Genomic DNA, 17,844 nt, shown 5'->3' with positions numbered 1-17,844 from the left:
TACTGTTTGCTTCTCAATGAAACCTAGCCAAAGCCAAAAACTTCAGATAATCCATGGGATTTGGCCTAAAATCCAACTTAGAGATATAAATGTTCCAATTCTTTTGCATTAAACGCCATGTGATTTTAATAGAACCAAACATGGAGCATTTAATTCATCACTTGCGTAAGTTTTTGCAAAAGGTAATTTTAGTTTGGTAATAAGTTGAACAACATGTTTATTTTAAAGAAGAAGAGGTAAGTATTATGTTTACACATACAAGAGTGGAATGAGTAAGTCTGATTAAAGATCTGCAATGCTCTCTGCTTACACAGCTTCACATAACCAACATCTCATGGTACAAACTTAACTTTCTATACCTACAGATTACTTTGTGAAAAACTTAGTAGATAAATTCAGGTCTCTGGTGTGCCACTTATAACCATTCTGTTCAGGGAAGCTCTGAAAAGTTTTGGATTTATTATTTAAACAAGCAATTCTACCTTATGTTAACTGCTTTATATACTACACTTACAAAATAAATTGTAAGCCAGAGATAGTTGTTGGTTAAACAATCGATGCAGACTAAAAGTTATGTGACCAAGATAAAGTTAGTTGAACCCCCCTCAAAATTTCCTATCCAATTCATCACACAGCTGCACAAACACTAGAGCTGGTGCAATGGATGGGGGTGGAAAGCATGCCAATGCAAGATGATAACAGTAGAAAGGTTGGGAGGTTTCAGTCATCACCAGCTGATGGCAAAACAGGAGCTTGGGCAGCAACAGACACATGCAGAGGTTTAAACTCCTCTCTAATTCACGAGCACATCCAACTGATCAAGGCAATTAATGGCATTTCACTCAATAAAGTCTTCTCAAGCACTGACTCCTCCAGGGAACAAGTTTTAGGTAACTCCTTGAATCTCTTAGGAATCCTTACCTGGATGCTGAGGAGTTTTTGGTTTTGCCCATTACAATTGCAACTTTGCAATTTGGGTTTCCAGCACCTTAAAAAAAGTGAAAAATACAAAATTAGTTTTCAATTTAAAAATCTCAGTGTAGAATCAAATGAAGCTTCATAACAAGAAATCTTACTGCCTTCCTTTCCTGATACAGGAGATACAATCTACTGCTGTGTTTACACTCTGAGTAATTAGGCTGAAACAAAATACATCTTACTAACTCAACATGTAAAAGGGAGTTGACTTGTGGGAAGGGGAATATGAAAATCCAAACATCCAAACCCTCCAGGATCCAGCTCCATTATCTATTCTGAGGAAAAGGGAACAAGAAGATACTTGAAACGGAATCTAATTACTTTTGTCTCCATTACAGCTGAGCAAGTAAGTGTGATGCAAAAACACATCTCTCAAAGTGAGATGCTGCTATTTCAAAAGGAAAACTTCTTTAAAAACATCTTTAAAGACTGGAGGGTCTATGTGGGAATGGAACGCCAATGGGATTATAACTAAATTATGCAAATAAGACTATCAAAGGTTTACCCTGATGACTTTGCTACTACGTCAGCATAACTTCCCTGGAATGCAGGTTTTTTCAAAAATGATTTTAGATTGCACTTCAAAGAAGGCTCTAAGTGGAAATTTTTACCTGAAAATAGTCTGCTAGCATTTCAAACCATTGATAACATTATTTGAAATGTTTGTTATACAGACATATTTATTATACCTTTGTAGCACAAAGCCAGCATTTTAATTTACAAGTCCTAAAGAAGACTCTACCATTGATTAAAATTTCTATGAACCTTAATCCTTACTGTCTTTTTCTTTTAAGATTTCCTGGTACCAAAGCATGCTCTCATTCCTTTCAAAGCCTCACAAAGGTAGGGAAAATACCTGATGGATGTAACAATCAGTAACTTTTTTATTACATCTCAATGCAGATGACAAGCTTTGCAGAGATTTAATTCAAGGTTTGATCTATACCAACTCGGTTTGTTTTGAGGTCAGAAACAAAGATGACTTTTTATCTTTGGCAGCTGTTAGAACAAGGTTTGGGAGCCTGTGGTCTAGACAATACAACCACCTGGCTTTGAGCTGAGCTATTTCCTCCTACAAACAGCCACTGTGATGGTCAGGAAGCAGGAGAGAGGTTTATTTCATTCTGATAAACACTGCCTGTTTTGAGGGCCAGACTGCCGGCTGTTTACTTTCCTCTCTTGTAATATGATATTCATCCATTGTTTCCAGAGTGGGGTTATTTTTGTGGCCCATGAGCTGTACAATGCTAACGAGCTACAAATCTGAGTGAAAAGCTTTGGCAGGGAGGATAAATCAGCTTGGTAAAAAAAAAAGAAGGTAGATCCCAAACTACCCTGCGCAGAGAAACGCTGCCTCTCTGTGTAAGGGGCATTTGATTCTTCTCCTTTTCCACAGAGGGTAAAGAATTGCCTGAGATCAATTTTCTAAACCAAATCTACCTTGAAGTGAGGTTTAAAACAATATATATTTTGATTTTCTGGAATCTCTTTAAAAACTGTTCTGTAAATAATCCTCAAGTCACATCCCTGCTTCAAAAAAAGGCAAATTTCACCATGTTGTATGAAAAAGAACCCAACCAGAGAAAGCTTTCATCTTGAACTCAGTGAGAAGTTCACTGAGAGCTAAACATCTGATTAGATTCCCTAAATAATTTGTACAAATTTCTGGAAGGCAAATGAATACCTCCATTTCATCTGTTCTTATTCCTATCTGAGCACAGCAAAGGAAGGCAGATTCCTGGCTTTTCCACTCCTTAGAGTCTGAAGTCTGGGAAACCTAAAACAAATTTTATGTGACTTTGACCTATAAAAGCCAGAAAGAAGTTCTGATCTAATGCAAGACACTTAAAGACTTCAATGCTTTGGAAGGAATGCCGACAGCCTGGATGGAATAAATCCCTCATTTATAAATGGCATTTTTACATTACTTACAGAATTCAAAGAAGCTGCTGAAGGATGAGGGGAAGAGTCACAGAAGCCTGTTATGTGGTAGGAGTTAGAAGTAATTTTGCAAGAAACTCACAATTGAACAAATAGATATTTTAGAAGGTCAGTTTTAACCATATTTTCATATTGATAAGCTTTTCAGTAAAGTTTTCCATATATGACTCTACAATCTGTACAAAACTTTTAAACAACAATGCTGCTACACTGGGAAACATCTTAAGTTTAACTAACTTGTTATACTTTCTAACTCTTCATGGCACTCAGATAGGCAAAGATAACGGTATTTTAAAATGTGCTTAGAGGGTTGGCCACAATCCTACTAGAAGCCTAGTCTTTGTTATCTGGAGCATAACATGCTTAAGATTACTGATCTTCACACAATCAATTTATATTTCTGGTAGAAAGGGTACTAAATGTGGCACAGACATAGAAGTACAACCTGTACTTGAAGAAGCTGCCATATAGCCTGCTTTCAGAAGCCACTAGCACTTTAATTCTTGTAATCTAGTTACCTATTTTTCAGCATTCGATCTTCAATTTTTTTGAGTCTAAGATGACTAAGGCAGGATAAACTACTTACCTGAATGCCTATAATACCTATGATTCTTGCCATGTTGGCTGCTGCACTGTCAGCTCAGTGGGTTACTTCTCTCTGCTAAAGATAAGGGGGCTGTGGTGACATTATACACTTGTCAGATTCCTAGACGGGTACTGATAAACACATTCTGCACCCTCCTACAAGAAGAAACTGGACCAAGTAGGGTGGACGGCACTGCAGTACTGATCGAGATGTGGGGATCTCCTAATGAAGAAAAGGGACTCCCCACACAACCTTCCCAAGAGCCTGCAGTAATTCCTATCCACTAGCATATTGTATTCTACAGTTTTATCTCATCTTCTCCAGATAACCCTGCAGGCATCTGACTCATGTATGGTAAATATTATAATGTAGCTGCAATCAAACAGTGAAGACAGAGGCAATGCTGGGGTTCTGCAGCTGCAAGGGCTATGCAAGTCCTGCCACTGCATGTGGCTGCTGGTCATTCCCAGCTGGAGCTCACAGGCTCAGATGGTGCCAGTGAGAGCAGCTGCTGAGCTTAGGAACGTTTTTTCCCCTCAACCTTCATGCCACTTTTCCACAGTCACAAGTGCTTTTAGTTAAATAAGATCCATTTTGCATTCACTCTTACTTATTAAAAAAATGTTGTTATTTTTGAGCCCACAGAGTCCTCCTGAAACACACACATGACAGTATTATTTCTGTACTCTGACTAGAAGGTTCTGTTCTCTCTGCACTCTGCAAAGTTACAAGGAGCTTAGGCATTGGAATAAACAGTGCAGGAATTACACAAGCTACCTTCCTACAGTCTGCACAAAGAACCTCTTGGGGACTTCTGCAGGCAATACACAATTCCCTGGGAGCATTCTCAGTTCTAGAATGATTATTCTATCTTGTTGGGGACCATATTGAGACCAAGCCTATTTAGATCCGAGAGGTTCATTTATTTTAAAGAGATATAGCTCAGGGCTCTAAGCCATGACATGACTTGCAAGGACATAAGCTGGAAGCAACCCAAATGTCTTATCTGACCCTGTGAAGAATAACACTGAAGTACTGTGATAAATGAAGATGAAAAAATTGCAGAAATATGCACAAATATTGTGGCACTCTTTCTCTAGACTCCAATTCTTCTCCCAAGCCATTTTACCTTCTCGTTCTGAATGAAAATGAAGTATTTGGAAAACATCTGCCCATTACATTCTTAACTGACCATTTATAAGAACCTTTCCTTTCACATATTTCAAAATAACTGAAGCACACGCAGATGGCTAACCCAGCTGTGGCAGGTGCATCAGAGTGCCAGAAAAACCAAAATCTGACCTCTGGTCTGCTCAATATCTCTCTCTGTTGTTTGGCTTCAATACTGCATTTACTGAAACTCACTAGACTGCTACAGGATAACTCAGACAAAGCTGGATTTCACAGACTTCACAGAATATTCTTAGTTGGAAGGGACACACAAGGATCATCGAGTCTAGCTCTAAGTGAATGGCCCGTGTGGGGATCAAACCCACAGCCTCAGTGTTACCAGCACCATTCTCTAACCAAACAGATCACAGAAGGTTCCTGACACTCTGCACAAGGTACTCTTGCACAAGACAACAATTTGAAGGTGTAGAGACTATAAATTTAAGCAAAATCAATCATTTTAGGAATTCTTAGCAGAGGCAAGTCCACACCTCAGTGCAGAAATACTAGTATCTGCATGTAAAGTGCAGATTGTCTCCATGTACCCTTTCCTATAAAAGTTTTGACTCTCTACAATGTAGACAGCACACTGCAAGTGGAAGAAACCCCATGGATGTAATAGCATCTTTCTAGTTTTCTTCTACAGTATCTGTCTGGCTTGCAGTTTCTGTAGAAATGTTACCAAATTAATTTGATTCCAGGTCTGACTGGCAACATTAAGTCCCTGAACTCTCCCACAGGATGCAGGATTATCTGCTTTATCTGCTTTATAGTCTGGTTGACAATTTACCACTTGCCTTCACATATTTTTCTTACCATCTTTCTGGTTTCACATACTGAAGGAACCACCTCCCCCTTCTCAGAAAAAACAAACTCATTTTTCTATTGTACCCCCTAAAAAGTTACTTAAAGGAGTGGATACAAGGATCCCTTAAAACCTTATGTAGGCAGCCATCGAAAGCAAAGTAGTGCCCCGAGGAAGGAAAATAGTGACTCCCTATGGACTCTGGGGCAGTAACTCAGCTCCAGATGGACTTACCCCTCTTTCTCTCCTTTTTACCTTTTAAATGTGTGGTTTGCTAAAAGCCTTTTGATGATGTAAAAAAAAATTCGGACTTGCAGGAATAAAACAACCAACAGCACAGTGAAATAGTAAGAGAGTCCTGACCTTCCAAAGAACACTCACATTCAGTTGGAAGAGGGAGGAACGTAGGAAGTGTACGTGTTCAACATGAGAAGTGTTTCCAGGAAAGCATAATTTTTAAATTTTTTTTTTTTTAACTGGCAAGTCATAATGAAAGTGCAACTGACTTCCAGATGAGGGTGTGGTGCTTGAAGACAAAATGCAATGTGTCAGACCAATTCAGACCACTCCACTGAAGCACATCTCAATTGCAGTACCTGCTACTCATCTGCTAACAAAATAAGGTTAGTTTTGTTTTAATATTTACTGCTCTGTATATTGTGTGATATACTTAGCTTATTTACATACATTTACTCTTAGTTAAGTTGGCTTTACAGAGAGACATCATTTCACTACAGCACACGCTCATTTCCAGTATCAAAATTGAGTTGAGTAGGACAGAATTTTGCTTAATTCATTAGAGAAAAAAAATCTTTCTGTTTAAACTGGGGATATTAACTTCATTCAACATGCACTCATACAATCCCATGTCAAGTTTAAACACACTGAATTTGTATTTGACTGGAAGGCTGGAATAATTCCGCAAGAAAACATGCAGTTGCAGAGTTAATACCTCTATGAATATACCTCCTAGAAAACAGTATTTGAAAACTCAGCAGAGCTTCTGAGCTGTTTGGGTTCTTGTGGGCAGTTTGTACATGATAAGATTTCTTTCCGTCATAACATCCTGAGAAACCTCCAGCTGCAAGATGCAGTGTACTCGTAGCAATCTGCTTCTGTACGAGATTCCACGTGGGCATGGCTCTCTGTGGGGGATGGAGACTAAACTAAGCTTGTTCCACCAGTGTTCAATACCCAACTCAGAAGGGGCTAATCTGCTTTTTGTAGCGGGCACATATACGTGTGCCTGAGAAACAACAGTAACAGGAATCACAAATACGAATAGGTATGTTAGCCAAAACAGAAATGTGTTTTTAAGGGAGAAATATCAACTGCTGCATTTTAGGTAACTTTGTTTCTGTCAAAAGCTCAGGTCAGGCAAAAGCCCATCAGGCAGCGAAGCACAGAGGGACAGCCAAAGTGCTTTGTCATACAGACTTCTTGCAGTTTGCGCGGAAATGTTTACGGCTTTGCTTTCAAGCAAATTCGCTAGTGATCCAATTTGATTAAGCATTCCCAGCTGGATTCTGTAATTAAGTGCTTTAAGACCACAACTAAATCTTTTCAGTTTAACTTCTCATTTTCTTCAAATCTCAGCTAAGTGGATTAAACCCTCCTTGCAGCAGTTTCTCTTCTACTAAAAAAGATTCACTTGCTGCTGATAACTAAATCCCTCCTCAAAGTACCATAAAGCTGCAAAAGATTACTGCTGCTGGAGAATCCTGCTAACAGAGCTTGTTAGGCATAGAACATCCCTTGCCAAAGTACTAAATAGAATGATTGTACTTTTCCATTCTGCATATCTCATTCAGGCAACAATAAATGGCAAATTATAAGACTTAAAATAAGAGTGATCACCTGTTTAAAGTTTAATGGGGAGTGTTTTGAAATGCTAACAGAATAATCCAACAAAGTCACTAAGGATGAAGCCAAATCAAACAGTTAATTTCAAACTAATATACTTCTTAAAATATTTGGCTATCAGAATCACTAAAAAAAAAATAATCAAACAAACACAGAAATTATTAATTTCTCTCTATTTAGTTGGTCTGCATCCCTTATTATGAGATCAATCAGTAACTTATTTTTTCCTGGTAGACAAAACACATTAAAAAAATTTAAAGAGATACTGTTTATAATAAAGATTTGGCAGCCTTTCATTTCAACCATTGTCTAAAAACCAGAAATTATATTTGGGGTTTTTTACAAGCTTGAAAAAGCTGAATTGTAGCTCTGGGGCAGAATATCAGATAACAATCTGCTCTCAGCAACACTGACCTCATATTCTGAAACACTGCAGATGATGAGAAAGGGGGCATATGTTTTTTGTTCTCAGCTAGTTTTTGCTACTGCAGTTAAGAAACCTTAATCCCATTTATTTCAAGAAAACAGGGCACTGCAGGACTGCAGTTTACAATAGAAAGAATTTCAGCACATTAGTCAATGAACACAATTATAGGAAAAGAAGAGAATACTGTAGGACACAACTTGCTTAAGATACAATCTGAAGAAAGGAACTTCAACCCCAAGCTGGCAGTGAAAACACAGCCTTAGTGTTTAGGGAGTAAATTTGTCATGAGATTGTACTGGAAAAAACAGCAGAGCTTCTGAGCTGTTTGGGTACTTGTGGGCAGTTTGTATGAGATAAAATTCCTTTCTGTCATAACATCTTGAGAAGCCTCCAGCTGTGTACCCGCAGCTATCTGCTTCTGTAAGAAATTCCGTGTGGGCAAAGCTGGCTTTGGGGGATAGAGACTAAACTAAGTTTGTCCTACTGCTGGTTCAGCAACAGACTCCACTGCTGTACTTTATGCAGTGGGCATGTATATGTGTGCCTGAGAAACAAAAACACTCTCCTTATATTATCCTCTTATCTGAAATGTGTCAGAATTTATGACAGCAGGCACTAAATACTACTGTTTGTCTCTCAATTTTAATCTGCTCGTGTTATGCATTTGATTGTAACAGCATTCACAGCCTTCAACCAGTACTCCTTGCTTTGCAGAGGCTGTAGAGAGAAAGGTGTAATTCCAACCCTATAAAGGTACAGACAAAGTTATGTTGCAATGGAATATTGTCAAACATAACTGAGACAGAGCAGCTAAAGCAATGATGGCTCCTTGACTGAAATGTGGAAATCAGTGAGGGGCACTCCAAGCATCTTGCAATCTCAAATGCCAACGTTAATGAAAGCATTTCTGTTGAATCCATTTAACATTATATTGCACACATAGATGTTGTCAGTTACTCTATTCCATGTGAGAATTTGAGACGGTCTCTTATGCCTCCATTACCATTTAGCTCTACTTTGATTATTCACAAATGTATTCTCAATATCCAAATTCTTTAAATTTGAGATGTATAAGCAACCCTGAAGGAGGGGTTTATTTGCAACAGGAATTTTACAGCTTAAACTCAGTATCCCCTTTGGTATCCCCTTTTCTCCCTTTTTTTGTGTCTTGTAGCTTTGCCACAGGCTGAGATATGAATAACTCAACTGATTACTGGACTGGGGATGAGGAGGATGATCTCAACCATGTTATAGATTACACTTCCTATGAACTTCTCTGTGAAAAAAGCGATGTGAGAAATTTCACCAAATTATTCCTTCCTGTGTTCTATGCACTGGCTTTCACCGTGGGAGTCGCTGGAAATTCATTAGTGGTTGCAATTTATGCCTATTGCAAGAAATCGAAGACTAAGACAGATGTGTACATCATGCATCTCGCCATTGCCGATTTGCTCCTGCTCTTCACCCTCCCTTTTTGGGCTGCAAATGCAGTGCAGGGATGGGAACTTGGAAACTCACTGTGCAAGCTCACTTCTTCTCTGTACACCATGAATTTCAGCTCCAGCATGCTGTTCCTGGCCTGTATCAGTGTTGATAGATATAGGGCCACTTCTGAATCCCGGGGCCATAGAAGAATTGGCAAACACTGCAGTGTTACCTGCATCTGTGTCTGGCTGTCTGCCATTTTCCTCAGTATCCCTGAACTAGTATTTAATCAAGTCAAAAAACACAATGACAGGAATGAATGCCTTCCTGTATTTCCAATGAACATGGAAACACTCTTAAAATCAACCATTCAAATCCTGGAAATTATCCTAGAATTTCTGCTTCCTTTCCTAGTAATGCTGATCTGCTATTCTGCTACTGCTCGGGCAATCTTTAGATCTGCAAATGTTAAAAAGTCTAGACCTTTCATGGTTCTGCTGGCAGTAGTGGCTACTTTCATAATCACTCAGCTACCTTACAACATTGTGAAGTTCTGGCGAGCCATAGATATCATCTATATGTTGATCACTGACTGCGATGCAAGTAAAACCATAGATGTTGCACTCCAGGTCACCAAGAGCATAGCTTTGTTTCACACCTGCCTGAACCCTATTCTCTATGCCTTTCTGGGTGCTTCTTTCAAAATGCATATTATGAAAATTGCAAAAAATTATGGGTACTGGAGAAGACAGCAGCAGAATGGAAGACCTGAAGAAATTTCTATGAATTACGACGATCAGACAGAAGAAACAATTAGTTTCACTATATAGACTCTCCATTACTCTCATCATCTTATATAACCAAGGGAATTGTTCACTAATTCTAGGGGGGTATTGTTTCAGCAGCTGTTTCTCTGCAGGTTAACTTTCAGATGAATTTTTGAACCTGTACACTAGCCAATACACTACAGAGCAGTTCAAAGTGGAACATGTTTATCAGAATTAAGCATCATGCAAGAACTAGACACTGAAATTTTGAGAAACAATAGAGATATTTACTACACAACAACAAAAACTCAAACAAACCCCACTACAACACAACCCAGACACCTAAAAAAGCCAAGATTGAAATTTTAACATGTACTAGGCAATTAAATAGCTGTGTAATGAACAATCTGTACAACTCTAAACATCTAATTAAAACAGAGAAAGAAACTATCATCAATAAAACAGCAGTACAGGAACTTTTGTACCAAAAGTTAATACTCTTGTGTTTCTCCAACTATTTTGTAAAACTTTAGAACATCTGCCTAATAACTGAGTTCCATTTTTCAACTCAGCTATCATTCCATATCATTCCTTGCAGCTTGAAATGATATGTAAGTTTGTGGCTGAGAGTTGAGAGGGACAGAGGGGGAGAAAAAGCCATTCTCTATGTGTTTCCACATATGTATAGCAACAACAACAGCCTCCAGAAAAAGCAGCAAGTCCTTCTCCACAACTACGGAGACCTTTCACCTCTCCTTTTCTGCTTACTCTAAACTTCAACAAGGCCAGTCCTCTATGGGAGGCAGGTTCTAGATCTCTGTAAATGTAAGAAAAAGTTACGTTAAGTTAATCTCCAGATACAGGGCTTGGAATTTCTATTCAGAATTTTTAAAATTCATCAAGCACTGCAATAACTGTATTTGCTAAAATATATGGAGATTCAATAAAGTCAAAGAACAAAAAAATGCACTTGCTTTTGTTTATTCATACTTTATGTTTGGTTTGTTTTGTTTTAGTAGGTACTGACATCTCTCATCATCATAGGCATTTACCAACCAGCAAAGCGTAGAGGCCTTGCTTGACAAATCAGAGAGGCTCTGTCTCTATCCTGAGCTCATGGATTTACAGTTTTTACACAGAGAGGTACCAAAGCTGTCTCCTGCCACAGCATTGGCAGGAATTCCAGGAAAACAGCAGTTTTCTGTGAGTCACTGGAAGTATTTCAAATATGCTGACATATTAGCTTAGCTTTCAAAATGAAAATGGGGTGTTACAGCATATTGTCCTTGTCTTCAAACGTCCCGTGGGCTCTCACAAAATGCCTGATCTACGCCTTATGAAAGCCAACAAGAATCATTTTTAGACACTGTTCCAAGTTACACAACTATGGACTGGAAGAAAAAGCTCCTAAACGACAGACAACAGGAGCACAAGCAAGACATGAGCTGCTTCTCCCTGTTTGGATGACAAAAGCTCACAGAATTTCTGCCCATCGTTTTGAGAAATACTAGGGCGTGAACGGGTAAGTCAGAAGTGCTTGACAGAAGGTCTACAAATACACCATAAATCTGACATATTTAAGCCATACTGGATTTACTGTACACAAGCAGAACACCCATGCAGAGTATGGAAAGAAACTCCAGTTCTTCCACAAAGTAACTGTCTCCTTGCATGTGTGATTTACAGCTTGTCTTCACAAACACAGAGCGGCTGCTCACAGAGTGACGTTCTGACCAGGCTGTCAGGCTTCTGGAATTTCCAAACATCCAATGTCCTAAAGTCCCGCTCAGAGTAAAAAGGAAAAAAAAACCCAAACAACCAAACACAAAAGAACCCAAACAAATGAAACAAAAATCTCCAAAACAAACAAAAAAAATCCCAGCCAGGCAGAAAGGGAGACTGACTAAGACAAAGTCAAATGAACATTGTTTCTCAAACTTCTTGAAATTGCAGAGCCTTTCATGCCTCTATCTTTATGCAAATCTGACTGTCCTAATTGTTTTTATCAGAATTAAAACAAACCAAATCATGCTTACTTTAAGTTAACTCTCCCTTTTATAATTCACATAACTAATTTTATGAATATTATTTTGCACGTATGACCTCCTACAAACTTTCCCATTACTTCCTCAGGGACTGCAATGCACAGCTGGGAAACACTGACCCAAAGCAAAGGTAGCAGACAGCAGTTAACTGACACTCTTGGGTCAGGGGACAAGATACCGTGCCTCCTGTTTTACAGGAGAAGAAAGGAGAGAGAGATCTATCTTCTGGTGAGTCTCGGTATTGCACAAGCACGTATCAGTAGGTAGCTGACACACGCCTGTAGTTTAACAACTCGGTTTATTTACTTGGCTTCCAAACTCCCACAGAACGATGACTTTCAAGTTGCTGTCACACATGTTTTGGCAAAAATGTAACAGTACTACAATATCAGGGACATTTACCACTTATAGTACAATCCATTGATTTTACCGGAAATTATCATAAAAGCAAATGTCCTGAAATACTCAGTCCAAGAGCATCACAGGCTACTTTAAAAAACAGCCACATTTTACTGTAACTCCACAGTATACTCAAACCTCACATCCAAACTGCTGAAGACAGCTTCATAAAAACAAAGTTTAAAGGGTATGAACATAAATGTGTGAGTTACCTGACAGAAAGAAGTAACGCATAGAGAACAATAGTGGCATACATTCTGTGAACAAAATTCAGAGGTTCCAAAAAGCATCCAAGCCTCCAAATTGAATTTGAGTCTTGGACTTTGATTCATAGAACAAAAGCTCAATTCAGCTCTTTCTGTTGTTTTAAATTCTATTGCCTTTACTCAAGAAATGACAAATTTCCATCTCAGAAATGAAGCATAAATATTTTTAAGAGTTGTTGGAAAAAAACTTAGGCTTAGCCATTCTCATTTAGGATTTCCACACTTACCACTGCTCCACCACTTCTTGCCATTGATCACATAACTGTTTCCATCTCGCTCAATGCTGCATTGCATATTGGTGGCATCACTTGAAGCCACATCAGGTTCTGTGTTAAAGGTAAAAACAAAACCAAACCACTGGGTTAAATGAAGAGGTAGTACTACCTCCACAAATACAGGGCTGTAGATATACTCTAATAATAACACAGTTTTGCTCCCAGTAGAAAAGTTGTTTTCAGAACCTCACTGCTAGTGGTCGAAAGACTTTCTATCTTCCAACAACCTGCTATTCATAGCCAGTTTAAATGGACTTGTTCTTGGGCTCAGATTATCCAATACAATCAACAGCCTTCTTCCTTTCCTGATCTTTTCAAATCTTTTATCCTTCCAGTGTAATTAGAGAAAACATTCATGTCTCTCCTCAGACTTTTTCTTCCCCTGGGCTCTTCTCAAGTGAAAATGAAGAGATTGAAACTAATTTTATGATAGTACGTGAAATACACTATACAAAGCTGTCAGCAAAACGTCATCAATGATTATTTGGAACAGCAAAGATTCTTCCTCTCTCCTTTCACCATTACTTTTTTTTTAATAGGCAAATGTTTTTGCTTTAAAGTAAAAGCATCTCTTTCCTCTTGGGGAACACAGTGAAACAGAATTTGCAAAATAAGGGTTCAGCTCTGCAAGGCTGAGTTCTCTTGACTCCTTCTGACATAGGAAGATCAAGATTTTGACATCAGATGTTCCAAAGCTACCTTCCTACAGCAAGAGCCAGACTTTCCAAAGATGTTGAATGCCCCAAGCTTTCAAGAGCAAAAATTATTACAATGCTGAGCTATGGACATAAAGCAAGCTACCTCCAGGTTCTATCTTAAAACCTCTACCTATGACATACTGCAAAACTACACAACTTAATCACAGTAATCATACTTGTACCTAATTGTATGTTTCTAAAGAATCCCAAAGCATATTATAAAAAAGGGTGAGCTCTATTGTAAATCTGTTTGGTACTATAAAATGTATTTTACTAGTACTAAAAATAAACTGAAGATATATAGAAAGCAAATAGTATTGTAATCATGAAAAATGGTAACTACTGGGGAAGGGCAGCAAGGGTGCTTCACTCTGCATTCACATCTCATAGATTTTATATTCAAACACATTCACAGATACAATGGAAATTTTTGTATTAATTCATTAACACACAATTTGATGTTTCCTACTTTTTGCATATACCATTTAAAGTTTTTGCCAATTGCCTCTAACTTTCTTCCGGAGAAAAATTTACCTGTCATGCAGAAGCAAGAACTAATCTTCCCTTCTAGGAGAGGCTCCAGCCACTCTTTCTTTTGCTCTTCAGTCCCATACATGTGGAGGACCTCCATGTTTCCAGTGTCTGTAAGAAATCAGAAGTCATGTTTACTTCTTGAGACACACAACTCATAAGGTGCAAGACGACCAACTTTTAAATGTTCTCAGTGCTGTAGTTATGGGACAGGGTTGCTAACCTGGTGCATGACAGTTAAAAACCTCAGGAGCAATGAGGCATTTCCCTGTCTCCTCAGCTATTAGGGCGTAGTCAAGCTGGCTGAGACCACTGACATCTGGAAGAAAAAGGTTCCACAGACCTTCTGCTTTTGCCATTTCCTGTTGCAAGAATCAACAGAGAAAAATACCATATAATAATACCAAAAATACCAATAAATCTTAAAAAACAGAAAAATAAATTCTGGCTTGCTAGACACTTCCTTCCTTCCTGCTGTCTAATATATCTCATGCCCTTTTTCAATAGCTATTTTGAAATAATAGGTACAATCTTTGATTGAAAATTCAGACACATCCCTCACAGAACTCACTTTGTTTTACTCCTCTCTCATTTCTCCCACCTTTTGCACACTTCTCTCTTCCTTTCCTTCCACTATTCCTCACACTGTTTCTTTCCATACAGAGTAACTTCTCCAGCATGATATGCCAAACACTCTTCTGCTCTATATCTGTGCTCTTTTACTGCTAGAATGCTAAGAATATTTACTGTCCCATACCTTCAGTTTCTCAAGAAGTGGTGGTTTCTTCCATTTTTCCTCAGTATTTCCGTGTTCACTATAGTATTTTATTATTTCCTTAGAGAAACAATTGAAAAGATGCTGTTTAAATTAAGAACACACGTAACACAGAAATAATAATATGATGTCTTTTCCAGTCCTGTGCACCAAGAAACCAATTAAAGAAATATTCATTATAGGTTTTCATTATACAGTGAGTTGTATTATAAAATTAAATATATAATTGAAAACCGAACTGCAACCTATTCGTTTTGCAAGACGTGAAATGCATCACAGAGATGACCCCAATCAGTACCTTATTTCATACAATTATTTGGGTTCGTTTAAAGTATGTGGTGATGATGCTAGAAGGTCAGTATTTTCTGATGATAAAAGTACCTGTTACCAACAGTACACACAGGAGGCATGAAACCAAAAGTAAAAGCACAAATGAACACCTGACATAATGACACTAAAGATTCAGGTTTCCTGTCACAACATTCAAATATATAAGCCAGTTAATCTTTTGTTAACAGAGAAAAACCCCACAAAGAATAACATTTTCTCTTCCTGTCAAAATAATTCCTTAACAGATTATGTCAGTAGTCATTCTGAGCATCAGTGATTATTAGTAAAACTATATATTCAGTAATCCTAGTATTTCCACAAGTATGTTTTAGTGAGGTACAGCACTTCAAACCTCGCCAAGAACTAGTTAAAGAATGAATAAAAGTAGTTCCCTCTTCTGAAAATGACACAATAAGACAAATGCCCAAGTAAAATTTAGAAGTCCTGATTCACAATTCTTGTTATCAGAAATAACTTACAAGCACAACACTACTCATCTGCAAAAATTGTGGTCCATTTATTTTTAAAGCAAGTACTTTGATTATTGCAAGGTTTCCTTGGACAGTCCTAAACTACAATCCAAAACCAGTCACAGACAGACTTCTAAGAAACTTTGCATATCAAGAGTTACTGCCCTTAACCCCTCCTTGTGATAGGCAGATGCATTCATAAATCTTTTAGATTAATATGTTCTCTGCATTTCTGCCTGACTGCCAAAACCAATCAACCAACCAACCAAACAACAACAAAAAAGCCCAAAACAGAAAGCCAAAGAAATCAGTTCTGAAACAGAAGTCATCTGTGCTTCCACAAGGCTAAAAGCTGAACCAACTTTCTACGTGGAAAATTTCTAATCTCTCTAGGATAAGAAGTAAAATGGTTTGTCTCATTTTCCCTTCCACTGATTATTGACTTCTGTGGGTATTTCATTATCTGATTTCAAACCTTTACTGGTATTAAATATATTCAGGAATGAGGCTACATTGCTACATTACGCGATCCCATTTTTTGTCAGAAAAGTCACAGCTTAAAGAGAAAGCAAGAAACAGAAACACTCAGCTTCATATGGTTTAAAACAGCAATTCCCAACTTTAAATTAGCATCTTTCCATTTATTACGTAAGAGTTCTAGGTTTTTGTTAATGTATTTTAGCAAATTCCTTTAGAAAGTAACTCTTACTAAAAAGAGAAATTTTTACACTTCAAAAAGTTTAAAAAGTAACTCAGCTTTCATTAACAATGCATACAACATCTTAATCCTGGAAAAAAAAATAGACAATAATGATTTCTGCTAATATTTCTCAATGCCATAAATATCACTACATGAAAATAAGGCTGTTTCAGAAAAAAAAACAAAACAAGAAGATATGACTTCTATGCATAGTTTTACATTTTTATAAAGTCTAGTCTGAAAATGTTCCCTTAAAAATAGGTTAACTAAAAGCTTTTACCTTCTCAGCTGGATAAATGTGCTGCTTCATGAACTGCTTGACCTTCAGCAAAATCTCTTGGCCTTTCCTACTTTGATGGAAGAGCTCTCCAGAAATGTGCTGTGTGCTGCTGAAAGATGACCTAGGGAAGAACACTCAATGGAATAACAAGTAAGACCAGATTTTCCCTCATAATAACATAAGCTGCCTTACACAGGCGTTCAAATAAATGAAGATGTTGTAAAAGCTTTGCCTTACTGTTGACCAGTAGTTTAGATCACTCTTACCTTTTTGAGAGCTCTAACCCTCTCTCTGCCAAAGGCTTCACAATCTTAGCAAATTCATGACTATTCTCTGCAGAAGCATTTCCAATGAGGTATCTAGCATATACACCCTAAAACCAAAAGAGAGGCATATATGGTATAATTATGCATTTAAAATTGTCTCTTTAACACACCGGTGATTTCTTCAACTATGAAAGCAACACTTAAATGCACATATTCTTAAAAGGAAAAACTTACCACCCAGACAATTTTACTGGGACATGCTAATATTGGTTTTGGTTCATCTCTGATATAATGGAGATACTTGCTGCACAAGAGTTAAAAAAATACCCCAGCTAAACCAACCTAAAGGCAAACCCCCAAAAGTCATGGATGAAAACAAAAAAATAAAAAAGAAAAGATAAATGTCTGCACATGATACTGCAAGCAAGCCCAGCCTGTCCTTCAAGCCAACTGACAACAGTATAGATATATGACTATTATCCATGACTAAATTAACTACCCATATACACACAAAAATATGTGATATTTCAGCAAATGTGAGTGTATTACCTGGGCTATTGCTGCCAATTTAAAATATGACAAAGCAAGAAAAAAGTTGAAGTTGGATAAAGTAGTGTTAATATGCCGGCAGCGGCAGTAAATGGAAACCAGTTCTTCAAACGAAGGAGTTTCTAAAAAAAAAAAATACAACCATTTTTTAGAATACTCAAAGCTTTCTATGATTTTTTTCAGCTTATTCTTCAACAGTTTTTCATCTTTATGAGATATTTCATTTACATAGTAAACAGCATGATTTGTAATTTCTCATGCTGTAACTGTGATATGGGAAACAAAAGGAAAAAGGATT

At 37.7% G+C, this 17,844-nt stretch overlaps 2 protein-coding genes across 2 annotated transcripts in view; one reads left to right on the top strand and one right to left on the bottom strand.

Annotated features, from left to right (window-relative positions):
• ACAD11 (acyl-CoA dehydrogenase family member 11) overlaps positions 1–17,844 on the bottom strand; it is a 30,403-nt gene that overhangs the window by 5,301 nt on the left and 7,258 nt on the right. The window contains exons 7-14 of the mRNA XM_017838029.1: positions 17,547–17,668; positions 16,998–17,104; positions 16,732–16,852; positions 14,934–15,011; positions 14,400–14,538; positions 14,180–14,287; positions 12,900–12,998; positions 922–988 (exon numbers count right to left, since the gene is read on the bottom strand). Coding sequence (XP_017693518.1) covers positions 922–988; positions 12,900–12,998; positions 14,180–14,287; positions 14,400–14,538; positions 14,934–15,011; positions 16,732–16,852; positions 16,998–17,104; positions 17,547–17,668 — 841 coding nt within the window. The remainder of the gene's footprint in view (positions 1–921; positions 989–12,899; positions 12,999–14,179; positions 14,288–14,399; positions 14,539–14,933; positions 15,012–16,731; positions 16,853–16,997; positions 17,105–17,546; positions 17,669–17,844) is intronic.
• Positions 5,719–11,974, top strand: ACKR4 (atypical chemokine receptor 4). Its single transcript, XM_017838030.1, is given in 2 exon segments — positions 5,719–6,103; positions 8,945–11,974. Coding segments are annotated over 2 exon segments (1,161 nt in total). The 5' UTR covers positions 5,719–6,023; the 3' UTR covers positions 10,026–11,974.

The sequence above is a fragment of the Lepidothrix coronata genome, unplaced genomic scaffold (assembly GCF_001604755.1).
Source record: "Lepidothrix coronata isolate B3197 unplaced genomic scaffold, Lepidothrix_coronata-1.0 Scaffold321, whole genome shotgun sequence".
Taxonomy (NCBI): domain Eukaryota; kingdom Metazoa; phylum Chordata; class Aves; order Passeriformes; family Pipridae; genus Lepidothrix; species Lepidothrix coronata.
The sequence above is the reverse complement of the archived record's forward strand: the minus strand, read 5'-3'. Positions and strand labels throughout refer to the sequence as shown.